Source organism: Crotalus tigris, unplaced genomic scaffold (genome assembly GCF_016545835.1).
Source record: "Crotalus tigris isolate CLP2741 ecotype Arizona unplaced genomic scaffold, ASM1654583v1 scf7180000017764.6130737, whole genome shotgun sequence".
NCBI classification, from domain to species: Eukaryota; Metazoa; Chordata; class Lepidosauria; order Squamata; family Viperidae; genus Crotalus; species Crotalus tigris.
The window spans coordinates 3042095-3069301 of record NW_024096618.1 but is presented as its reverse complement, the minus strand read 5'-3'; the positions used below and the strand labels follow the sequence as shown (position 1 = coordinate 3069301).

The 27207-nt window shown below is 41.2% G+C and overlaps 1 protein-coding gene across 2 annotated transcripts in view; it reads right to left on the bottom strand.

The window, feature by feature from the left end:
* ZDHHC5 (zinc finger DHHC-type palmitoyltransferase 5) overlaps nucleotides 1-27207 on the bottom strand; it is a 76602-nt gene that overhangs the window by 33724 nt on the left and 15671 nt on the right. The window contains exon 2 of one of the 2 annotated variants that reach the window (XM_039341212.1): nucleotides 22197-23483. The exons of the other annotated variant lie outside the window; for it this stretch is intronic. Within the exon in view, the coding sequence (XP_039197146.1) occupies nucleotides 22197-22300 (104 nt within the window). The 5' untranslated portion in view covers nucleotides 22301-23483. The remainder of the gene's footprint in view (nucleotides 1-22196; nucleotides 23484-27207) is intronic. 2 annotated transcript variants of the gene reach the window in all.

Genomic DNA, 27207 nt, shown 5'->3' with positions numbered 1-27207 from the left:
GCACTGGGAAGGGATGGGGCTTTATGTTGTGGATTTTTAAAGGTGTAAAACACCTGGAGCCATATGGCTGTGGCTCATATGGCTGTGAGTTGGGCAGCTATATAAATTTGCATAATAAATAAAACATAGATAGAATCCGGGCTACAAAGCCTAATTTAAAGATGGGAAGCATCAATTAAGACTGCCTTCTGAAATAATGAGATTTAACTGAGAACAGAACAAAGCGAAGAAACGAGGCTAGACAACTATCTGATACGGATGCTGCTGTTACAAGAGGGGAAGTGGAGGAAAGGGTTAAACAGATTTGCTTAGGAAACTTCCCAAGTACCTTTCAACTCTAAAGGTTGATAATAAAAGTCATACTAAAGAGTCCTTTCTGTGGAAAAGCCTGGGCTCAAATGCCAGCAGTTTTTCTCCTTGAAGTTGATGGTATAATACCCTAATCTGCTTTGTTGCTGAGAATTTAATCCCACAGATTTAGGGCAGCATCTGTCCCTTCTTCTCAAGTCAGAGCATTCTATGATAAACAAATAAATTTTTACAGCATGAGCCAACAGCCAAGAAGGGAAATGTATAGATAGCTGGACAAAATGACATATGTAGCAAACTAGGTAATTTTTAAAAGTTGCTTCTCAAACTGATAGGGAATCAGCAACTGTTACATAAATAATCTGCAGAATCATACTTTGCATCATAAGATAGTGAGAAAGATTCAGAAGATTTCTGTCCTAATGTATATATAGATATGTTGGTTCTATATTACATTAGTTCATATGACAGAATTCTTATCAGTTGCCACCTTCATGTAGCTTGCCAAAGAGGGCTTGATGAATCTTCTGCTTGGGAAAAATCGGTTTAAGCTTAAGGCAGCTACCAAAATTGATCCAACTCTCATGTCAAACGTTGTCCAACATGTCACCACGTTATCAATGGGGATGAAACATTCCTTCCCTTATATTTTAAATCCTCCCCAGGATACAACTGTCTACAAGGGAAACGTTAATTCAATTCCATCTTTATTTTGTTATAGGTCAGTGGGAGGCAAAAAGCAAAACAGAAGCAATGGCAGAAACTAAATATATTTAGCTTCTACAATATTTAGATCTGGTAGCAATATATAATTTCAATATATATAATCCAGGTGCTTTGCACACCTCTCAAGGTACTGAAGTATCTCCTAAATAGAAAAGAGACAGGAAAGGATCACAGAAACTTCCATCTTGATAAATGAGATAAACAGCAAAATTTAATAGGAATACCACATGTAATCATCAATCATGTTGTATTCTTTTTTTAAAAAAATATGTAAGATGGAACTTACAAAGGAGTATCACATGTAATCATCAATCATGTTGTATTTTTCTTAAAAAAATATCAAACAAAGATGGAACTTAAAATACACCAAGAATTGGGGTACAAAATAAAAAAAAAACTATTTTATCCAGCATTCAAAAGAGACCTCCACATCTATTTAATGATAAAGCCTTCAACCACAGAAAAGAAAATGAAGAAAAATAAGAAATGAAAATGGCACCTAACCTTTCAAAAACATTAATTACTGTCTAAACCAGAGGTCCCCAACCTGTTGGGCACCAGGGACCGATTCCATGGAGAGAGGTTTTTCCACGGACCGGAAGGGGACGTGGTTTTGTATGCTGCCTGCATACTACACATAGGGCTTTGTTTGTGTGGACTGGTTGCTGGCATGCCACGGCCCAGTACTGGTCCACGGACCAGGGGTTGGGGACCCTGGTCTAAACTAACTATAGCCATTAGTGAAATAATTTTTTGGGAAGAGGAGAATAAAGGTACTGCTTGGGTGAGCTATATACTAATAATAACTGAAATATGTTTGCATTGAATACTAATACATATGAGAAAATTCATTTGTCAACCTTGGCATTCAACTTCTTTAGAATGCTGACAAGTACAGATAGTCCTTGACTTATAAAGACTTAGTGACAGAAGTTACCAAAACTTCAAAAAAGAGAACTTATGACCAGGATTTGAGGTTCCAACAGTCAGACCCCCCATCACAGTCATGTGACCAAGCTTTGGACACTTGGCAGCATGACTGCATTTATGGCTGTTTGCAACTGTGACAAGAAAAGTTGCAAAATGGGGCAAAACACACTTGACAACTGTCTCATCTTAGCAACAATTTCTTTTGCCTCAATTATAGTCCTAGGTTGAAGACTATATGTAAAGAGTTATTTATAGAAATTTGTAACATTTTGCAATTTCCTTGTTGTTGTAAAGCAATCAAAAAGTTGGTTTTTGATTGATTAGAGGGCTGCATTGAATAAAACACTTGTGAGTTATTCCAAAAATACCCACTGGATTAAAAAAAAGTATCAATTAATCTAAGAGCACTGTTCAGTTTTATATTCAAGCAATATAATAAAAATATACTAAAGTGATACCTTTGGTTCAAAATGCAAACACTGCCACAGTATGCTATGATCAACTCTAATCAATAAAGTCAAGATAATAGTGAAAGTAAGTCTTCTAAACTAAAAGTTTAATCTTTTAATGCCAGACTTTTTTTTGGGGGGGGGGGGGTGTAAACTGCAGACTTTGACCTTTATAACTGAATGAAACTCATTAAAAAAAACTTACATTGTAATACATAAACAGACATTTAACACTATGGTTCAGCAGTGGCATCATTATACAGTTGAAATCACAAAGAAGCTATATGAACATATGTCTAATTTTTTAAAGTAACAAGTTTAGATATAAATATTACTATGAAGTTTTGAAGCCTATTGCATGCAGGATAACTGAAATTAAAAAGATATAATGGAACAATCCATAAAACGTAATGGAGTTTTATTTCAATTACATATACACTGGTTTAATAATCACCAAAAGGTAAATATTACATATTCTTAAATCCCATTTATATCCCGCTTCATTCCATAGATCTATTCTTGGAAACTACAATTGATTTTTATTTAGAACTGGTGTTTGAGATAAAAATTTATTCTGACTATTCATTTTGAGCTTAATGGAAAGAGGTTTATTTAACAATAACATATTTCTATTACAAAGAGTTTTATCAATATTAATATTTTAATGGGTTATTTTACACATAATATAAAAGAATAACTAGAAAATGTACAGTTTTCATTATGGTGTAATTATTCACAATTGACCAATTCTTGAAATTTTGACTATTTTAACTAGCCAACTCCATCATCTGAATAGTCTGCTCTTTTGAAGATTAAATCGCTGAGCCAATAACTTTCTAGAGTGTCTAGACCAGGGGTAGGCAATCTTGGCTCTTTTATGACTTGTGGACTTCAACTCCCAGAATTCTTGAGCCAGTCAGGAATTCTGGGAGTTGAAGTCCACAAGTCATAAAAGAGTCAAGGTTGCCTACCCCTGGTCTAGACAGCCTAATAATGAAAGCTAAAATTAAACAACTATCAATATGGATTTCTACTAAATGGATACCCATAGGAAGAATTTGTGTCTTGATAAATCAACCTCATGTATATTGCAAATGTAAATAATTTTATTTTTGTTTAGACTTTTATCCTACCTTATTTTCATATACAACTGACGGCAGTGAACATACCAATACTCCTTCCTCCTATTTTCCACAACACAACACAACACCCTGTGAAGTGATTAGAGCTGAAAAAGACTAGTCCAAAGTCACCCAGCCAGTTCTTCATGCCAGTTTTTCAGTTTTTCAAGTAAGATTAGGACACACAATCTACTGGTTTCTGTGCCAATAACTTAACTACTATATCAGTCATTGTTAATGTAAACTCCAATGGATTTTTGTAAATTCTTATCAATGTATATTCTAGTAACACCAAATCAAATGCACATGGCAGAATCTCCGCCATTTGCTTTTTCTTGATTTCTTCCCTCCCTCATTTGTTTATCCTTCATATCCTTCATTCATGTTTAATCCGACCATTCAATATGTTGTGTGTCTTGCTCAAAAACAGCAGGGGATAACCTGTCCACATTTTTTTTTCTTTTGCCTCTTTCTTGCTCCTTCTGTACACCTTAAGAAAGTGTGAAGATTTTTCTTCAGGTTTGCATATCTCTCTCCATCTCCCTTAAATATCAAAAACCTTTTTACTATTTAATGAGAAGTGACAATACAGGTCACAGCATCTATAGTACCAACTATCTTGAATGGGAAACACTTACGATGCCACATATTTTACCTCTCTTGGTTATACTGTAAAATTCATGTAGTTTATCTGACACAAAATTATGAGGCTGAGGCCTTGAAAATAGAAAGTACATACGATTTTTCACATGTTGAATTTGACTTGGTGGCAACAGTTAGCGATTCTGACAATAACATCATTTAGAAATCCACTATTCTTGGATTTCAGTATTAAAGGCCTGTCAGCTCATCCATATCTGGGAATATTTAAGAAAACAGTTCCATTAGAAGAATTGTTGTTTGGAGGTTCCAGCGGGGGAACATAGCTATTGAATACCCTTGACCAAAGATTGGAACACTCCTTCTACCTGGAATGGTTAACCTCTTCCACTGAGCACACAGCTTTGGGAGAGACACACATGGAGTGATGAGGAAAGAAAGGGATAGCCAGGTAGATCACCTGAATCAACCCTGGTGATCAATGGGGTGACAAGATGTTGCAGCCATGTCGCATCCAAAAGAATTGTTACATTCTGCTTTTTAGTTTCTTCTTATAGACTCAAGAATTCTCATGTTAGGTCTATAACAGTGGCTTTTGAGAACCATACACCATCCATTTTTTTTTTTAAAAAAATCTTCCTAAATGCCTTTAGTCTGTTGTAAAATTGCCACCCCTGGGCTCTTGGAACTGATGTAAACTCTCTTTGCCAAATCTGTTAGTCTGAGATCCAAAGCATGGGTTTTCAGCTTTTACAATACCACAACTTCCTATAATGAAAAATGAACACATATAGGTAGTCCTCAGCTTATAATAGTTCATTTAGTGACCATTCAAAGTTACAATGTCACTGAAAAAAGTGACTTTTGACCATTTTTCAGACTTATGACCATTGTAGTATCCTCCTGGTCACCTGAACAAAATTCAGACACTTGGTTGCAGTGTCGTGGGGGGTCATGTAAATCACCTTTTGCAAGTTTCTGACAAGCAAAGTCAATGGAAAAGCCAAATTCACTTAACAACCATGTTGGGCTCAATTGTGGACGTAAGTTAAGAACTACCTGTATAACCTTCCTTACCCCATGAATAAAACTAATGATTTCACTGGGGTCAATAGTGTCTCCTAATATATATTACATTTTAACTATAACTTCATGTTTTAGTATGTGGGTTGACCCTGAAGACTGGTCCAGAGTGCAGCAATGCAAACATGGTGCCTATGTAACACCGTTGCACAAGGAGCACTGGTTGCCATTTGGCTTCTGTATTTTAGGGTATTGGTAGTTATCCATTAAAGCTCCTTACAGTACAATAAATAATTAAACTAAACACAGCTGTCCAATATTTATTTTTGTCCTAGACGACTGGACAGGGGATGGCATGCTTGAGTTCCATCAATTAAGCAATGCTATCGTATGGGTCTCAGGAAGTATGCTTTTTCTGTTGTTGTACTTGCCCTTTGGAACAGTATTTCCCCCAAGATCTGTACAGCCCTGTTCCTGCTGGTTTTTAGGAAGACAACTAAGACCTGATTCTTCCCACAGGCTCCTGTGAATCATGGGTGGTGTTTGGGATGGACTGATTTTCCTTTTCAGACCCTTTTAAATGTAATATTTGATTTTAATTGCTCTTAACTTTGTAAGCTGCCCAGAATTGTTTGGCTAGTGGTTGGCCTTAGAAATGTATTAAATTAAATAAAATGACAGAGCTATTTTAACAGCTTTAAAAATAAAATGGATAAAAATGCTGAAATTCACTAACATGTATACTTCTACAGATACCCCAGAGACATTAGAAACAATGCCAAGAAAATGCCAGAGACAAATAAATACTTTTGAGAGAATCCATACCTGATTTTTGAGGTCAGTGCTAACCGATTATCAGCATAAGCTTTTGTGAGCTACAGTTCATCAGATACAGCGTGGCTAGATTGATGTAGGATTTAAAATTGGGGAGGGAGGGGGAATTGTGGGAGGGGAAGAGCTAGGTTAGCTACCTGTGAGAAAGAATAGTTTATCAATTAACAATTATAATGCGTTAAAAGTCACAGGGTTTTTAACTGCGGTAGGTTGTTAAATAAGGTGCTTTTAATCTGTCTCCCAGGTAACCTGTATTTGCATAACTACCTGTTTTACCCTCCCTTCCCCCACCTTATCCCAATTTAAATCCTGCATCAGTCTAGCCACTCTTTGCATCTAATGAAGTGAGCTGCAGCTCATAAAAGCTTATATACGTTAATTTAATAAAAGTGTTAGTTGGAAAAGAAGCTACCAGAGTCCTGGTTTTTCCACCACAGACTAACACAGCTCTCTTCCAACTGATTATCTATTATAATAGTTTGTCACATAATCAATAGATGGCAATTGTTATACTCAGCAGAAATTAATTTTGTCCATTTCATAAAAACTTTAAACAAGTTTCTCTCCCAACTTCAAGTTGTTTGCAACATTTTGGTTTGAGAACCCTTCTTCTAAAAGTTTAACGTAAGTATACTGAAAATATTTTAAAAAGGGGATTAGGTTACTTTTCCTTACAAAATAAACTAATCCAGGGGAAAAATATCAGCAAAAAATAATTATTAAGAATTCAATGGGGCAATGTATTTTATATGTAGTTTCTATTTTCCTCTTTGAAGGATTTTTTAAAAATAAAATTCTGTAAAAGTTGCACTGTGTAATTATTCACTAATAAGCCTTCCCCTTTGCCCTGCAAAAAATCTTGTAGACAACATGGAACAACCAGAATTTCAGGATGACAACAGATACAAGAATGATCCCAACATGAAGCAATCTTTGACTGAAAAATATATTCTCAGAATTAGTATACTGGAAATATAATGATTTTTCAGTTTCTTCATGGTCTTTTTACCTGATTATTTAACAGAAGGTTACACACAAATTTGATTAGATGGGGATTGAACCCCAAACAACCCCAGAACTGTGCTGCACCTCCTAGGGTGAGCTGGGCTTTGACTGCAAAAAACCAAGGAAACAAAAAACATCCCCAGACCCACAGTGTTAAAAAAAACCTTCTTCACACTGTAAGCCCAAGCCACCGAAAAGCACCGATAGAGCCACAGCATCAAAAGATCCCTTCACTTTGTAAAAAAAAAAAAAAAAAAAAAAAAAAAAGTAGCCAAAACAGTGCCAAGAGCTGCGGTATGCCAAAAAGCTCCTTTGCTGGTTTTTTTTCCCCAGCGGAAAGATATTTTTTTGGTGCCATGACTTTGAGACCGATCTACCGCCTGTGCGATCAATATTTGTAGGCGTCTTCCGTGGGAAGGGAGACCGATTCAGCTGCCCTGAGCCCAGCTGCAGTGGGGGTGAAGTGGCTTCAGGGGCCGAGAGTTGGGCCCGTGGAGCGGGAGGCTGAGAACTGGGATTAGCGCCAACTGGGTCACAAGGTACTGGACAGGAAATAAGTTCCCCTGTTGACCAGACTCCCTGGGCAGAGGTAGAGGGACCCAGGGGCAAATCGAAAGGGGGCGCTTCGGCTTGTTTAGCCTTGATCCTGGCTTGCTTTTGAGCTTTAGAGAACTTTTTCTCTAGAGCCTGGTGTCTCCTGCTGGCCTGCTTTTCCGCCCTTTTGGAGGATTTTGCCGCAGATCTGGCCTTGGCCTTAGCCGAGATCTTGCCTGCGGCCTCCTGATTGGAGGATTTGTGCCGTTTTGGGGCCGATGAAGTTGGTAAGACGTCCTTTGTGGAATTCCTGATATCCTCCATTCTCATGGATAAGCTCAGGTGCACGATAAGGTACCCCTGGTATCCAGATACTGCATAGACGGGAGGGAGGGAGTCAAGGGCAGGGGGCGAATTAGTCGCCTGCCCCCCTGGTCACCAGGTTGCTGCTGTCTGACAGATCGGATGTGCGGGCAGCCATGTGGCATTGCCGGCCAGCTGCAAAAGAGTGGCAACCCAGTGAGCGCGGTGCTTGGGCTTGTGGGACGGCGAAGTCCCCTGTGCAACGCACAGTAGCCGCTGCCTGCCTCTAGGTGACCAGGTGTGGAGACACCAACACCAGGACTTGAGACTTAGAAGATGCTAGATCTGTCTGAGGATCAACAGAGAAGGGAGTAGGCCCTGTTGGTGCTGGTCCTGCAGACCTGTATGGCTGCGCCATAGGTGTTCTGACAAAATGGTGGCCGTGCTGGTTCCCTTATGCGATTGGGAGAACCTGGCCTACTGAGGGTAAACTGAGGCCTCAAAGGCCTCAAAATGGTGGCCGCAGAGGTGAAACAGCTCAGTGCAGGCCCCAAGATGGCGGCCTCTTGAAGAACCTAGGCCTTGTGTGGGTCACAAAATGGCGGCCGCACAAGGTCGTTGAAGATGGGGGTAGCTCTACCGCCACCCCCGTTCTCCCCTGAACCCCCTCGACGATCAGCTGTAGGTTGGGGAAGGCTCTATGGTATTTCCCGAACGCGCACTAGCCTCAAACGGCCGTTTTCGGCTTGCACGCACGTCCGGCTGTCAGAATTGCAGCCGCAATCCCTGACAGAAAGAGAAGTCAAATTGAAGAGCAGAGGGTTGAAAAGGATGCAGGCGGCCCTCTGCGAACGCATGCAAGCCTCAGTCGCTTTGAGCCTGCGCGTGCGTTTGGACGCTGGGGATGTAGCCGCAAACCCCGGTAAGCAAAAAAGCCTCAGCGACAAGAAATGGACCTCCTGAACACATGCTGGCTTCAAACGGTCATTTTCGGCCTGTGCGCGTGTTCGGGCATCGGAGCTGCAGTCGCAGGCTCCGGCCAGGAAAAAAGGCTTGAAATGAAGCAACAGGCCTCCTGAACACACGCTGGCTTCAAACAACTGTTTTTTGCCTTCGTGCGTGTCCGGTGGCCCAATCTACAGCCGTTGGCCTCCAAGGAGGTGAGGCTTGGCAAGGCAATGGGAGGCTGTGTGAGGAGCTGAGGGGCAGCACTGATCCTAGCGCTGCCCAAGAGAGGAAGGTGAGCTGTGTTGCAGAGGGGATACAGCTCCCCTCAGCTTCAAGCCTTTATTGATGGGGGGGGGAAATAAAAGCCTCCATTCCTACAGGAAGGTAAATAGGTTGTTGTTTGGGAAATGGAACAGTCAACTGAAAAAACAGTGCTGAATACAGCGATGCTCAGAAGACTGAGGAAAATGGAAAATCCACCAATGGAAAATGTACCTGCCTAAGAGCCAAACTTGCACGTCTGTCTTGGGCAAGATCAAGTCGAGACTGGGACACCCTAGCCCAGGACAGGCATTGCAATTTTGGCTGACTTGATCTGATTGGGCAGGAACACAGTCTAAACCCATTGGTGGATTCTCCATCTCCAGTGCTGGAGAACAGACAAAACCTCTATGTGCGGGTGTGTGCACAAGGAAGAATTTTAAAAAGATGTTTATATTTACAAGTATCAATGCTAGTCCTCACAAATCATAGAAGGAGCTTATTTTGCTAGGCAGGTGCCATTACCAGGTGCCTCTACCTTCACAGTGTTACCAACTAGTAATCTGCAAATCAAAGTGCAGGCAGTAAGATCTTCCTAGAATAAGAGCTTCCTGTAAAGCAAATATTCTTGATTTGACTATTGTCCTTAGTGTGTCAAAGATTACATGTTATTGTTGGATTTTAGGGTTGGTTAATTTTTCTTTTAATTCTATTTTATTTTTCTATTATTAATAAGCCACTCAGAGCCTTTTTGGAACAAAGAGTAGATCACAGAAGTAAATGGATAAACAGATAGTTCCAAATAAATAAATGAATAGTTCCAAATTGTTTAGGGCAAGGGTCTTCAAATTTGGCTGTTTTATGACTTGTGGACTTCAACTCCCAGAATTCCTCAGCCAGAATTCTGGGAGTTGAAGTCTACAAGTCATAAAAGGGCTAAGTTTGAAGACCCCTGGTTTAGGGTATTATATACTGGTACAAATTACTCTAAGACTGACTCTGCAGAAAAATGGCAGTGATACTTCAGTATAGGTTTAATATGTACACATTAAATAGCTAAATTGGTACTTTAGAGGTATTCGTAAAGATGCATATAGCATGTTACAGGTAGTCCTTGTTTAATAAGCCTCATTCAGAGACTATTTAACAGTGCTGAAAGAGGATTTATGATTGGTTTTTGTAGCTGCAGCATATCTACCTCCACGTGATCATGATTTGGGCACTTAGCAAACTGGCATGCAATTATGACAGTTATCGCATCCTATAATCATGGGATTGCCATAGGTGACTTTTACTGCTGGCTTCCAACAAGCAAAGTCAATAGGGAAGCAGGAAGGAGGTTGCAAATGGATCCTGTGATGTCACACCTAGCAAGCATGTAAACACTGCTTAGCAACAGCAAGGGGAACTGCTGCAACTGCCATCGTGGGCGCAGTAATGTAACATCAAGTTTTGTGACTGTGTCACTTAATGACAGAATTGTCAGTCCCAATTACTGTCATTAAGAAATGATTACTGTATTTCAGTCTTGCTGTTATCACAGCATGAGCTATGTTATGTAGTCAAAGAATATGTAGTTGAAATATTAGCATCACAGATGGTGATAAGTGTTCCCAACCAGCTAGAAATAATGCCTCCAGCAATAAAGATGGACCCAGGAAAACTCTAGGTTGAAAACCTCTTCTTCAGAAGTACTATATTATCAAAGGATGTACAAATATTCAATAATTGCTTTAGTTTTACTGAAGATAAGTACTTTAGATCTGGCCTGGGCATGCTTGCGGTATCTGTCTGAGTGTATTTAAACAACCATTGTTTTTCTTGGGTTCACATAGTAGTATATTATTCTTGACTATTATGTGAAACCAGAAGAACATGTAGCTTCTTTAAAAGCACATGAAGTATGGCAGATGCACTCAAGCCACATCTGAAAAAAACTTTCCTGTTAATTCAAATAACCACCCGTGCCATTCAGAGCTAGCCCCTAATTCCCAGGCCTAAGAATCATTCCCTATAACACTTCTGTCCTAAAATTTAATTTCAGATTATCTCTCATCCAGTCTGTTGCTTTTAATACCAGTTTAAGTCATTCTGATGTTATTAAGAAATAGGGCTAGATGTCATTAGTATCCTGGTATACTGTGCTCCAAATTACCCAGTGATGACAGCCAACAGCTTCATATAGAAATTAAATAGCATTGGAGACAAGATGGTGTCTGGGGCAGTGCAGTGTACAGAATGACTGCAGAGAGTCTGCCCTGCAAACAGAAGCAGAACACACCATAAAGGATGTATTTTAACAGTTTTGCAAATGTCTTTTACCAGATTTACTGAATCTGATATCAGTACCACAGATTTTACTTTAATGCTACCCAAACTGATTTAATCTTTAATCAATTTGTAATATTTTGCAAATTTTGTTACAAAAATTGTTAGCTAAAATTGAATGAAACCTATTCATCCAACTAAACTTTAAATAAAATACTAAACACTGACAATAAGATGTAGAAAAAAATATTCTTATTCCTTTATACAAGATTAGACCATCCAATAATGTTAACTGGCAATCTATTGTAATTGTTAATTTATGCACCTTTTAAAAAAGGATTACATAATCCCTGGAAGAACAAACTGAAGGATAGTACCCTCATTCCATGTAGTTTGCTGGCTCTTATGTTGAATGCAAGGCTCCATGAATTACTCTAATCAGGCTGCGTTTATATTCAGAAAAGGCAATTCTCCACAGAAAAAAATGACCCTAAGAATTTTTTTCTCAATATCCCAACACCAAAATTCAGAATTGAGAAATACAGAATTATATGAGTTTTTCTCCTAATGAGTTCATTCTTATCACTATGCCTAAAATTAAAGATTTTAGTTTTAAAATTGGAAAGGAAGGCACTTTGCAATGTACTAGTTCATTCCAAGCATGCCCTTATAGTCTATCTAAGCCCCTACATAAGTTTCCTTAGAAAATTAAAAAAATATTTACAGTTTAATTCCTTGTTTATAAATCTGCTCACTTGCCCAGGAAAAAGCAAGGATAAGGTAGGAATTGATAGTGAAAACCAAAGAGCCAACAACCTCAGCAGTTCACGTTTGAGCAAATTGTTTTATGACTGGCTACATCACAGTGGCTGATATCTTTGTCCAGCCATTATATGTTAATAAAATGTCAAGTTTGCCCTTGGCTCCAAAAGTTGAATATGCCTGATCTATAGCATTGAAGAATGACCATCAAACAATTCAATGCTGTAAATCAGCTATATGCAATGTTGCTGAAAACATTTTTATTTATGCAATTCATTGTCCCTTCATTTACCTCCCCAAATTTACTTGCTAGAAGAGATTGAGAGGAGATAGTGACGAGAGTAAGTGAATTCATTTACAGAATAGTTCTCAACCATTATTGTTACAGAGAATAATTTACTGTCCACAAATATGCTTTCTGACACTAATGACAGCTATATAAAATTGTAACTCTATTCATAAAATAAGCAAAAATTCTTCAGAAATCTGATTAACATATTGTATGCTACTGCATTTTACTTGTGTATGCCACCATTTTCCCTACAAACTACAGAAAGTTCTTCCATAGTATGTCATACTATAAGAATTAGAAACTCTGACTTGTTCCTTTGAGAACAAACCTGAGAAAACAAACAATAATATCTTTCTTTAGCTTGTGCAGAAGCATGATTTGTTGTAGGATTTCCCCCCAATTTGGTTTATTCCAAAAGAACTGTTATTCCTAGATCAGAGGAGTAATATACCATGGATGGGCTAATCTAAAAACATTTAGCCCTGGATATTCTCAGCAGTCATTGGATATGATTAAACCATTCATTATGCACTAATACTGCAGCATGTTTGCAGTATTGGGTTTATTCAAATTCAAATTTCAAAATTAAACATTGATGCTTTGCAGGATACAATCTGATATGAGCTTTTTAAGAAGAAAGTTCATCATGTTTCATTATTACTATGTAAATATATATTTTAGTATGTAGGTATATATATTTGGTACACACATACATACATGCATACATACATACATACATACACAGATATACAGAGATATACATACATACAGACAGACAGAATATCCATGTGTATACACAGAAGGGGAGATACCTGGAAAGATATTTACATCAAAGCAAAAACTCAACAGTATTTTAACAAATACCTCTAAAAATTTAATTAAAATGTCAAATAATATAATTTGATGTTAAATTATACATGAATTGTTTTATTTTTATGTTATTTTTTGAAAATATATATCATTTTTAACATTTGTTTAACAACTTCAATATTTAAACATTTTTTCAGTTTTGAAAGTATGTATTTGACAAGTCACATACATTTTTAAAATTTTGGTGAACCTACACACTTGTTCTCTAGCTTTTCCTATTCATTTTTCCTATATTACCTATATTCATTTTTCTCTTTTGTAAGTTTTTTTATGTTTAGAAAAATATAAATATTTTAAAATTAGATAAAGTTTGTTTTGTTTGGAGATCGACTTCTAAAACTTAAAATACACACAAAATATTTAAAAGGGGCGTTGGTCTTACCTGAACGCCTTTTCTCAGTACGGAGATGGATAATCCATGGATGGGTTTTCTCTGTCTGCCTGCTCTTGAGACCAAGTAGCCAAAGCTTGACACGCCCCCACTTCCTGTGGAGTCCATTCTTAACGAGGGCGAATTGGCTGATGATTGACGAGGTATTGGCTCTCAGCTCCCTACTAGCGGCCTGCTGGCCTTGGGGTGGGTGTGGATTATCCATCTCCGTACTGAGAAAAGGCGTTCAGGTAAGACCAACGCCCCTTCTCCAGTACAGGAGATGGATAATCCATGGATGGGACGTACCAAAGCCTCACTGTCCCAAGGGGTGGGAAACAGATAAGGCCGGTAGATTGATCTCTGAGACAACTTGCTGGAGGACCCTCCTACCAAAGGAGGCATCCGCCGATGCAAAGCGGTCTATCTTGTAGTGTCGTATAAACGGGGAAGGCGAGGACCATGTCGCGGCCCTGCAAACTTCCTCGATTGACGCCTGGGTAGCCCATGCCGCCGAAGTTGCAGCGCTTCGGGTGGAATGGGCTGTGAGATGACTTGGGGGCGGCAGGGATGATACATTGTAAGCTTCTGCGATACAGCTTCGGATCCACCTTCCAATGGTGCCCGCGGAAACTTTCCGCCCCAAGGTGCCCGCTTGGAAGGACACAAATAGGGCCTCCGATTTGCGGAAGGGTTCTGTACGCTTTATATAACGCCGCAAGGCTCTGCGGACGTCCAATGTATGCCACTGCCGCTCCCGGTCATGTGTTGGATTTGGACAGAAGTTTGGGAGAATTACTTCCTGTGTCCTGTGAAAGAGTGAATTCACCTTCGGTATGAAGGCAGGATCTAACCTAAGGACCACCCTGTCCTTGTGGAAAATGCATAGGTCATTTCTGACTGACAGTGCGGCCAGTTCCGAAATTCGTCTGGCCGATGTGATGGCAATCAGGAACGCCACCTTTAGCGACAGGTGTCGCAAGGAAACGGTCGCCAATGGTTCAAATGGTGACCGAGTGAGTGCGTGAAGGACTCGCGGTAGTTCCCAGGATGGGTACCTGTGAATTACTGGAGGTCTGGTGTTATAGGCGCCCTTGATAAAGGCGCGGATCCTGGGGTGGTGAGCTAAGGGAACCGAATCCGTGCAGGTGAGGAGGGTGGACAAGGCCGCCACTTGCCTGCGGATGGTCGCGGGGGCGAGGCCTCTGTCTAGTCCCTCCAAGAGGTAATCTACTATCTGAGGGATGTAGAGTTTGTGTAAGTCAAACTGCCGTTCCCTGCACCAAAGGCAAAAATTTTTCCAAGTGGAGTCATAAATGCGGTTTGTTGCCGGACGGCGTGAAGCTTGAATTATGGTAATGGCCCCGGGAGAGAATAGTTCCTGTGCCATTATCTGGCGCTCAAGTGCCAGGCGGTCAGTTGTAACCATTGGGGTTCCGGGTGACTGATGGTTCCCTGGTGTAGGGACACTTGATGAGGGGGAATGTTCCATGGGGGCGACTGAGACAGGTTCATCAGGTCGGCGAACCACGGTCTCTGTGGCCAATATGGTGCTACTAGGATCACTTCTGCCCGCTCCTGAATCAGCTTTCGGATGACCGCCGGTATGAGTGGTAGTGGGGGAAAGGCATAAAGCAGACCCTGAGGCCACTGAGTTCTCAGAGCGTCCGTCCCCTCTGCTCGCGGGTTGAAGTAACGAGAGTAAAATCTGGGGAGCTGGGCATTGTCTGATGATGCGAACAGATCGAGGATCGGGTACCCGAACTTGCGGGAGATGTCTAGGAACAAGTTCGGGTGTAGCCCCCACTCCGAAGGGTCCACTGTGGTGCGGCTTAGGAAGTCCGCTTGCTGGTTGTTGACCCCCGATATGTGTTCCGCTTTTAGTGACTTCAGATTGGGCTCTACCCAGCTGAATAGGAGTCGTGACTCTGTCATCAGGGTTTTTGATCTGGTCCCCCCCTGCCGATTGATGTGCGCCTTGGCTGCTACGTTGTCTGTTAGGACTAGAACGTGGTGGCCTCTGATTCTGTCTTTGAATTGTTGCAAGGCTAGGTGGATAGCCCTGAGTTCTAGCCAGTTGATGTTGTTTCTCAGATCCGTGGCGGACCAACGTCCCTGTACAAACCGGGAGTCCAGATGGGCTCCCCAACCATACAGACTGGCGTCTGTAGTGATGGTAACTCTGACTGGTTCCTTGAAGGGTGACCCCTTGGTCACGGCCCGAGAGCACCACCAGCGTAGCGCCCTGCGGATTTGTGCCGTGACCCTGACTAGGTGGTTGGATGCGCTGGTGTTCTGCCGTTGGTACGGGAGCAGAAACCACTGTAGTTCCCGTAGGTGGAGCCTGGCCCAGGGTACAATGGCTATGGCCGATACCATCTTGCCCAATAATTGGGAAAGTGTTAGTATCGGAACTGAACGTTGCCTGTGAACCCAGCGAGCCAGTTCCCTGATGCCGGCCACCCGGTCTTGGGAGAGATAGACCATACAGTTGGTTGTGTCTATCATGGCCCCCAGATGCAGCAGCCTGGACGAGGGAACTGTCTGGCTCTTCTGAAAGTTTACTGAGAATCCGTGTAATTGGAGGACGCGAATGACGGTCCTTACGTCCGCCTGAGCTGTCTGTAGGGATGTTGCTTGGATTAGTATGTCGTCTAGGTAACATTGGACGCGTATTGGGATTTTTCTCAGTTTGGCGGCTACCGCTGCTAGTATCTTGGTAAATACCCTGGGTGCCGAAGATAGACCGAAGGGGAGAGCTCTGTATTGGAAGTGTTTTCCCCCGTAACAGAAACGTAGGAACCGGCGGTGGTTTGGGTGGATGGGGATGTGAAGGTAGGCTTCCGTGAGGTCTATCGATGCCAGGAAGTCTCCTTCTCTGATGCTTCCCAGGATGGACTGAAGGGATTGCATCTTGAATTTTTTGTATGTGATGTAGCGGTTGAGGTTTTTTAGGTCCAGGATTGCCCTCCATCCTCCTGAAGTCTTTGGAACCACAAAGAGGATGGAGTAAAATCCTCTGCCTCTGTATTCCGCTGGGACCGGTTCTATTGCTTGAATGTCCAACAGGTGTTGGATGGCCTCCTGCATGAGTTTGCGTTTGGTGGGGTTCCTGGAGACCGAGCAGTTGATGAGTCGGTCTGGGGGTGTGACCAGGAACTCCAGGGACAGCCCGGACTGGATGGTTTGTAGTACCCAGTTGTCCGTGGAGGTCTGCTCCCACTGGTGGAAGAAGTGAGCTAGTCTTCCTCCAATGGGTAGGTCTATGTAGGAGTCATTTTGTCTTCCGGTACGGACGACCCGTTCCACGAAAGGGTCGTCTCGACTGGTTTTGTTGTCTGGGCTGGAACCCCGGTCTGTCGTAGGGGCGGCCGTACGGTTTGTTCTGCCTGGGAGTGAATGGCTTGGGTGCCTGACTGATAGGCGTGGTTGTCGGTTGACGAAAGGACTGCCTACGAAAGTAAGGTGTGGTACGTTTGTCTGACCTTTTGTTCAAGTGTGCCATGACCTTCCGCTTGTCTTATGTTGGATGCTATGGATCTGGATGAAAAAATGGCCGATTGGAATGTTGCGTCTGCAGCGTATTCCGTGGCTGCTACCATCTTAGCCAGGTCCTGGTGTGTTCGTATGTCCTCCATAGGAACTATGGTTTGTAGTTGTTGCAACCAGATGAGGGTGGCCCGGACAAAAAAGGAGGCCGAGGTGGCTGCTTTGATGGCCCATGCCGCTGTCTGGTGGGTTTTGCGAAAGGCTTGTTCCCACTTTTTGTCATCTGCCTTAAGGGCCTCCACTAGGTCCCCAGCCATGGCTGTCTGGGAGACCAAGGGGGTCCAGGCTTCATCTACTTTAGGAATTTCTAAGGCCTCATTGAGGTCTGTGGCAGTGCTGTATAATTTTTTGTCCGTACCACTCACTGATGGGAAGGAAGCGGGAGAGTCCCATGGCTTCTTGATCCCTTTCAGGAAAATGGCGGGGCAAGGTATATGGTGTTGCGTTGTCACCTTTTCTACGAATACAGGTCTGGATGTGGTGGCCGGTGTCGCTTGCGGCTGAGAAAACTGATCCGTCCCCATGTCCGCAATGGCTGTGGCCTTGCGTAGTATCGTGAGGAACCGGTTGGGATTAAAATAATCCCCCTGAGGGGGGCTCAGGGGGAAGTTCCTCATCCTCTGACATAGAGATCCCAGGTTGATCCTCCTCTTGTGGTGAAGAATAACCACTCATGGAGGACTGGGCCGGGGAGACGGGTTCCTGAATGCCTGAGGACTCTGAGGGGAGTTCCGAGTGTGGCATGGCTGAGATGGAGGGCCCCTGGTCGTGGTGGGCGGAGCGCTGTGCTAGGGCTCGGTCCACCACTTTGGTTAATAGGGCCTCTAGCCGTCCATCTGCCCAGATGTCCCCTATGTCATTACCTTTGGGTGTGGTGACCGCAGGTGGAGAGTTGGACTCAGTGGTTGTGCCTGCCGCCGTGGTTGTTTGTTGGGCTGATGTAGATGGCGGATCCAGTGGTTGCGGTGTTCCTGGAATGGACCACGCGCTCTGGGTTGATGTGGATGGACCCAATGGTAATTCCATCTCGGTGGCCGCTATTTGAACCAATTCCAATTGGGCCTGCCTCTGCGCTCTGGAGAACTCCTTCTCCAGGGCCTGGTGCCTACGGCTGCCTTGCTTTTCCGCCAACTTGGAGGGCCTCTTGAGCGAGTGTTTTGTCTTCGCTTTGCACTTGCCTGCCGCCTTCTGGTCAGAAGGTGTGTTGCAGCCGTAATTGGGAGGTGGAGGGGTCGTGCTCATGGATTGAGGCAACGAGGGTCCCTCCATTCCGCTTGAGCAGTCCCAGAAAAACTGAGAAGACGCTCAGGCAGGCAAGTATTGGCGGGAGCGAAATTGGAACAAGTACCAGGACTGTTCCCCTGATCACCCGACCACAACAAAAATATTCTCTCTGGGCTAAGGTCACGGTAGCTGAGGGAGGTACCGAAGGCACGTTTGGAACCACTCTTTGGGTTCCGCCCGGAGGCCTTAGGTGACCAGGCAACGTACACCAGTAGAAAAAGGAAAAGGGAGGCAAAAAATATCAGTGGCGACCTCAAAAGGGTCTGTAGGCCTGACTTAATACACAGCAGGTATCAAATGGCGGTCACCTAGAGCGGAATTTATTCTTATTAATACTATTTCTTGTCTAACCTGATAAGCTGAGAGCCACGCCAAAACGAGTCTTCTCCGAGCAGAGACCAAGTTAAGAATGGACTCCACAGGAAGTGGGGGCGTGTCAAGCTTTGGCTACTTGGTCTCAAGAGCAGGCAGACAGAGAAAACCCATCCATGGATTATCCATCTCCTGTACTGGAGAATACACATATTCTTATGGATAATGAGGTGTAACAACATTATCATAAGGCATCAAGAGTGAAGCAGCCATGGCCTATAAAACTAGTGAAACCACTTGCTATTAGTAAAGCTTCTTCAATGTATGCACTATGCCAACAAGCAGTATATATCTAAACACCATGTAATATAATTTGTAGAGAGGCAGGGTCTCATCCACATTCTTCAATAGTTATGCACTTAAGAAACAAGTTATGTAAACATGATTTCTAGAGTATATTTCTCAGCATAACCAGTTTTCATTAACTTTAACTTACGTGCAAGAGTGTATCACTCTCAATATCATATTACTATGCATATATGGACATCAATAATTCTTAAATGGTAATCTGGTACCAATGCAGGTTAAAACATTTGGGCTACATTAGAATATATTCAAAAGTTTGTTAGAGATAAAGTGGCACATTAAATATTTGCTTAGTACAGGAAGTAGTTCCTTATTCTAATTTCAAATGTTAGTAGAAAGGCCACTATGAATTAGTAGTGGTTTAAATTCAAAGGAAAAAGCATGAATCTACACTCGTACATCTGTTGACAATTCCTTTAAAAACATTGTTTCTCCCTGGAATCACAAAGTTACTGCAACAGTAACCTCCCAAAAGATGTACCGTACTTTCCGGCATATAAGACGACTTTCTAAAGCGTTGAAATTGGTGCTGAAGTCAGGGGTTGTCTTATACGCCGAGTCGTCTTATACGCCGGAAAATACGGTACATGATTTCAAGGAGGGCAAATGGGTATTATGTATATTCTTTTCCTCTGAGTCCAAAATACACAGCCCTCTTATAGGATGTAACAGAGGATCCTCATGGTTTACATAAGAGATGGATAAATAACGCTAGATTTAAGTCTGAAATTGCCCACATTTTATATGACTAAAAATAAAGTTAAGATTAAAAGTTTAACCATGTTATTTAATTAAACGCACAGAAATAGTAGTTTTTCTTTTAATTATGTCAGCTATTATGCTACTATCATTATTTAATTTAAAGGGAAAAGTCACAATATTAATAAATAATAATCAAGAATACAGACTTAAAGGATCACATTTACAGTAATTTTGCATATTATTAAATCCAGCAGCAATCCTGTTCCAAATAAAATGAAAATATCCATTGAATTCATTAGATCAGGGCTTTTCAACCTTTTCACCCATTGTACCACTTTTAGGATATGGCAACATCCGAGTGCCACCAGTCACCTAGCAAGGTGTCAAAAACTTGATGAACAAAAAAAGGAAAAAAGTGATAAAGTACAGATAGTCCTTGACTTACAACAATTTGCTTAGTGACTTTCGAGTTACAATGGCCCTGAAAAAAGTGCCCCCCAAGCCATAGCCGAGCAAGATACCTGCCTACCCGCCTGGCGGCGCTCTTCCTCCTGTCCGAGGTTTTCATTGTTGTGAGCATTTCTGTTGAGGATTGACAGCAGGGGTGGGGGGGGTGATAGTTTTTATTCCCCCCGTCTGCTGGGTGGTCGCCACAGATTTTGGTCACTTCACATGACCCTGGGACACTGGGATCGTCATAAATATGAATCAGTTGCCAAGCATCTGAATGTAAATCACAACCCTGGAGATGCTGCAACATTCCAGCTGATCGGCACTTCTTCTGGGCTCAGCAGAAGTGCCAGGATCAGTGCTGCTTTCCAGCTGGACCCTGGAGCTGATCCTGGCACTTCCACTGAGCCGACAGCCCCGAAGAAGTGCCGATCGGCTGGAAAGCAGCACTGATCCTGGCGCTTCCGCTGAGCCCTGACAGCTTTGCAGCTCCAGCCATCTCTCACTCAGGCTTGTGCGGTGCTGCCACCGGTTTAGCTCATTCCCCTTCCCCGCTACCACTTTTCTAGGATGGTCGCGTATCACCTGCCAGGTGCCAATGTACACGTACCACTGGTCGAAAAGCTCTGCCTTAGATAATTGCATACAACAATGCTACCAACGTGTTTATCACAACACGTTTATCACACTTAGCACATTTTACAATAAAGTGGGCTTCTTTTCAGTAGAGATAGTCCTCAACTTATGACCACAATTGAGCCCAAAATTTTTATTATTAAGTGAGACATTTGTTAAGTGAGTTTTGCCTCATGTTATAACTGTCCTTGCCAGTTGTTAAGTGAATCACTGCAGTTGATAAGTTAGCAATCTGGTTTTTAAATGAATCTGGCTTACCAACTGCCTTTGCTTGTCAGAAGACTGCAAAAGGTGATCACACGACCCTCGTAAAGCAACAGAATTTTGATCACATGATCATGGGGAATGCTGTAAAGGTTGTAACTATGAAAAACAGTCATAAGTCACTTTTTTCAGTACGGCTGAAACTTTGAATGGTAAGTCGAGGAGTACCTGTATTCACCAGCTTCAGTTATATTTTACAGATAGGGGTCCTTGTAAAATTCTAGTAAAAACTGTAATTATTATCCTAACAGGTTTCTTGCTCTTAGGACAGCAGTTTTCCTATCAGACGTTGCAGATAAAGATTTGTACATGTGTTGCTGACTTTTGGCAAAGATCATCACCATTCTGCATTGCCTAAAACAGTGGTTCTCAACCTTTTTAATGCCGCGACCCCCCAACTGGTCGTAAGTCGAGGACTACTCAACCGGTTGTAAGTCGAGGATTACTCAACTGGTGCAGCACCGTTTGCAGAATGGGACTTTTGGCAGGCTCAGCAGGGCAGAGACAGCCTGGACAATTCCTATTGGCTTTTGAAAGCCAATAGAATTAGACTTTATTCAAGAGAGTCTATTCTATTGGCTTTCAAAAGCCAATAGAATAAAAGGGAGTAGCACAGCTAAGGAAAAGGGGGAAAAAATGGCAGATTGCATTGTTTGGTGACCCCGTGAAATGATTGTTTGACCCCAAATGGGGTCCCGACCCACAGGTTGAGAACCACTGGCCTAAAACAACAGATCAAACATAAAGCCACCTCAACACTATCACCAAAACTGGACTCTTTTATTCCTTCCTACCAAAAGACAGAATTTTTCTACACTGACATTCCAACATCAATTTCTCTTACACAAACTTTATATTCTCCTTTTGTCCTGCTGCTTCAATCCTATCTCTACCTCTGCAAAGTTAAAGGAACAGAGCACGCCTCTGGTTTGTAATGGATGCTCAAAAGCAAAGACACCAGTATCACATTGCTATGATTCCCCAGTCCATTCCACTGCACACCCCAGTAATAGAAGTTTCCGACTCACGTAAAAGCGAAGAAGAGAGTGGTGGCTCCTACTAAGAAGATTGCAGCAGCTGATACTGGGACATACTTGCTAGGTTTGAATCTCTTTCCAGATGCTGCTGGCATGTTGGAGCTCTGCTGGATGATCTGCCCTGCAGCATAGCCCAGGCCCAACAGGAGTCAAGAAGGGTAAGAAAATTAGGGAAAGAAGCTTTCTCAAAACATAAAACAAAACAAAGAAATCAGGGGGAAAGCTTAAATTATTATCCAAGTTCTCCAAGTTGTCTGTTAAGAGCCAGATCTTATTCACAATTATAAATCAAGATGGCATTGACAAAAAAGAATAAATCTGGATAGAATTCTTAAATGAACAGCACAGGATCCAATCAGGAGAATAAACCTAATCCCAAGATTTTTTTTTTTGAAAAATAAAAATGTAAAATTAAATTCTGGAAAAAGCAGTCACCATGTAGCTTCTGGAGAGTATCATCTTCTGAAGGTGAAAAAAATAGTTCAATAAGGCTGAAAACTGCAGCTGGATTGGAATTTTTAGTGCAAGAAGACAAGATGTATTGGAGAAAAATTCCAAGAAAGATGGTGTACTAGATATAAGCTCCCAATGGTTTTGATGTATTATTAATTCATATTATTTTTAGAAACCGAACAATTAATTTTCAAGGCAGTTTTTCCTTTCTAATTTGTTTTTAAGATAAAACAATGCATTGTGAGGGATGTTTGGGGAGTTACATTACTAGCAAATATGTTAGTCTAGAACATATGTTTTTCTGCCTCCAGAATGCTCTTTTCTCCCAGGGCTAGAAATCTGCCTCCTGATTTCATCAGGAACTAGGACTGAGTGGCAGTTGCTTGCATTTATTTTTCTCTTAAGTGCTAAATCCTAGTAACAGCTGGTAGAATGCTGAGCTGAAAATCCTTTTCGTTCAAGAGGAATTGTGAGGAGCAAACTGGAGGTTTGGTCCTGTTTCAGTCTTCTTAAATCATTAATAAATATAGTGTTTACTTTTTAAAATAGAAGGTAAATTTTGCTTCTTTAAAGATGCATCACTTGTACATAGAGTAAATCCAGACTGGGAGGCTCACAATTTTCAAAGGTTGTCATTAAAAAAAAAACAATTGACAGAAAACAAAAATGCAGTCTTCTTCCACAGTTATGTCATATAACATTTGTCTGCTCCAGACTGATCCACTGTCACACTTCCATCACACATAATATTAGCCTTTATTCATATTTGCTTTAATAATCTTCACATTATTTTAAAATTTTAACATCCAGAACTCTTCTCTTTACCTAGAAAAAAAAAAGAAAAACATTTTTATTTGTAACATTTTTAAATGAAAGAATAATTTATGAATAATACTCTTTCATGTGATTTGGTTTCTGCAGTTACAAATCTGGGACAATTCTGATTGTGAGATATGACACATTTTGTATTCAACTAGCCTCAAACATCCAATAATTGTCTTTCAATTTGGATAAGCTTAATGTTAATAAAACTAATATTAAAAGATTATGCCTAACATAAATGTAAGAACTTATTAACCTTCAAATCATTCACTTTTCACACATTGATGACTGAAATATATTCAGCAATTATACAATATTACTGATCTGCATTTCTCCTCTTTCTTTCTCTCTGTGCTGAAAAATCTATTTCAAAGAGCTGAGGCTGTCATCAAAGCAGATGTAAGGAAATGTACAGTAGGGAATGGAAAGGAAAAGTATGCTGCTTAGTTCTTCTATTAGCAGGCAGAAAGCATTAGCTGAACACTGTACTCCCAAACTACCTATTCAAAGAAAGACTAAAATCTTGTTGGTCAGGAATTCCATAACACATCTGGAAACATAAATTTGTTAAATCAACTTACTTTTAAAACAGACATGCACAATCTACTTCTCTCATCTACTTTCTTAATATACACTTCCATATGCTATCTGTAACTACTCTCCGCCTTTGCCATACTATATTTTCAATTATAAACTCTTCTTTTTTCCTCTAATCAGATTATGCATAAGTATAGAACCAAGAGGTGATATAGTGGTAAGGAAATCTGTGAACCTTTTAGAATTATCCATACTTCTGTAGTATCATAATTTACAACATAATCAGAGATCCATTTAAGTCTTATTAATGAAGAGATTTTAGCCAAATAACAACCCCTTTGTTAGAAAAAATTTGTAACAACCTAGATCAGTGATAGCGAACCTTTTAGAGACCAAGTGCCCAAATTGCAACCCAAAACCCACTTATGTATCGTCGGGTGCCGGGTGGACGTGGCCCATTGGGTGGGCGTGGCTGCATGGTAACGGCAGATTGGATGGGACTAAAAAGTTCAATCAATCAATTCCAACTTTGCGAGATCTTTTTTTTCCCCCGCAAGGTGAAATTGATTGATTGAACTTTTTTTTTTTTTTTTTTTGCACATGGTGGCGGAGACCTAAAGCGAAAAGGTTTTATAAAACCCAGCTGAAGGCCTAGGACTGGGGCGATGGCGTGCGTGCCCATAGAGAGGGCTCTGCATGCAACCTGTGGCACACATGCCATAGGTTCGCCCCTATGGTCCTAGATAATCAACTATTTTAAAAGAGTGAGTTGAATCAAATATTCCAAATATTCCAATCAATAAGATCAGATGTTGGTTTGTGGGCCCATCTCCAGAACAAAACCAAATCTTTTTTTATCTCCACAGTAGTAGTTGTGAAAATGAATCATATCCTGATCAAAATAGTAGTTGCAGATATGAGGACAGAAAAGACTATAAAACCACTGATAAAGATGTTGGCCTTCATCAATTCATGGTCCAGTAGAAACTGCAAAAATGGAAAAATGCAACACTGTTGCTACTCTTCCCAGAAATAGTCATCCAAAAACATTACCTTAAAAGAAAGTTATATAATAATTCTACAAGAATAAAGGAAAGGGGCTTGCAGGCCACTAAGTAATGGAACTTCACAGTAACAGCAAAGGATCTGCAGATTATTCTTATAATGCCTTATGTCAGGAAAAACTGAAAAGAGAACCATGCATGGGAGTAGCTGAGGATTTTGTCAAGTTTACTTGACTAAACAGTAGGCTATGAATAATGCTTTGAGGAAAGTTGAAATAAATGTGCAAGTTGCTGGCATTAATGAGAAATGTTGTACTTGGAGAAAACAAAACACTGTATTTCAACAAAATAAGTTCAGCCCAATTATGACACATAATGGTAGGATTATCATCATTTGGAAGTGCTTTGCAGGTTCACGACCTAGATGTTTTACAAACAATGAATTCTGGCCTTATGAATTCTACAGGAAAAGATCAGAACATGTGTCTGTAAATTGAAGCTCAAAAGAATGTGGATAATATAATACAAGCTTAAATACTAAGAGAACAGAATAAATACTGGAATTTCGGAAAGCCCGAGTCAAAGACCTACCCTTAACAGGTGAAATGTTGTAGAATATCTTAAAGCGAACAGTTCATGTAAGACAGATCAAAAAGATATGTGAGCTGAAGTAATTATTCAAACAGCAATGGGTCAAAAATGGTAACGTATGGGACTGATGAATAGGCAAAGAAAATATTGAAGATAGTTCTCGACTTATTACCAGTTGCTTAGTGACTGTTTGAAGTTATAAGGAAAAAGCAATTTACAGAGTTCAAAGTTCAGCTGCCCCGTATTCATAGTCACGTGACTGCATTTTGGGTCCTTGATAACCGATCTGCATTTACAGGCTTCTGGCAAAAATGCCCTATAGAAAACAATGGGCTTGCTTAATAACCATGGAATTTGCTTAGCAGCAGTGTTTGCTTAATGGCCATCACAAAAAAGTTTGTAAAATTGAATGGTGGTCACATCGTGACCCACTTAATGACTGTTGTGAATTGGGACCATAATTGTGGATTTAATTACAGTCATAAATTGAGGATTATAATGCTAAAAGAGGTCTACCAATTACTAAATCTTCAACTACAGTTTTAGAAACAAATAACATACAACTAATGTTGTCTTAATGTGATTTTTTAAAAATCAAATTCATTTTCAGCTGCTGTTTAACCGGAATTTCTTTATCTATTAACAGGCCTTAGATCAGCGGTTCTCAACCTTCCTAATGCCACGACCCTTTAATACAGTTCCTCATGCTGTGGTGACCCCCAACCATAAAATTATTTTCGTTGCTCTTCATAACTGTAATTTTGCTACTGTTATGAATCGTAATGTAAATATCTGATATGCAGGGTGTATTTTCATTGTTACGAATTGAACATAATTAAAGCATAGTGATTAATCACAAAAATAATATAGCAATGCTCGCTGGAGAAGCTTACTCTTCTTTGCTCAAAAATGTTGAAGGGGAAAGGAAGGAAGGAAGGAAGGAAGGAAGGAAGGAAGGAAGGAAGGAAGGAAGGAAGGAAGGAAGGAAGGAAGGAAGGAAGGAGAGATTGAAGAGGAAGAGGAGATGGATGGAAGGAAGGAAGGAAGGAAGGAAGGAAGGAAGGAAGGAAGGAAGGAAGGAAGGAAGGAAGGATGGATGGATGGATCGATCTTTGGAGAGTCATGTTTTCCCAGATGGTGATGAACTGCAATTCCCAGCATTCCCTACTCTTCCACAGTGTTTTTTAGGGCTGCTGGGGATGGTAGTCAAGTAAGGTCTGGAGACACACACAGATGCCCTAGCAGGGAAAATTGGCTGGGTAATTGCTGCAGCTTTATTTGGAGGCATTCTGCAGCTCCTGAAAATCACTTTAACCAATTTTCCCTGATTCAGCAAAGGCAACAAGTAATAAAACAAGCAACAGGTACCAGTAATAAAATAGCCCAAATTGTCCTTTCCAGCGCAGATGAAAAGAACCAGGGAAAGGGAAATCGCATCTGCCTCTTTGACCAACGGGAGGAGAAGTGGTAGGAAAAGCGTGGCATTTCAGCTTGGGCACACAGCCTTGCCGCTCCGCACAATTGTTGGGGGAGGGGGGAGGCTCTGGCGGAGAGCCAAGCGGTGTCACCTCTGGGGCCTTGGAAGCCACGCGGAG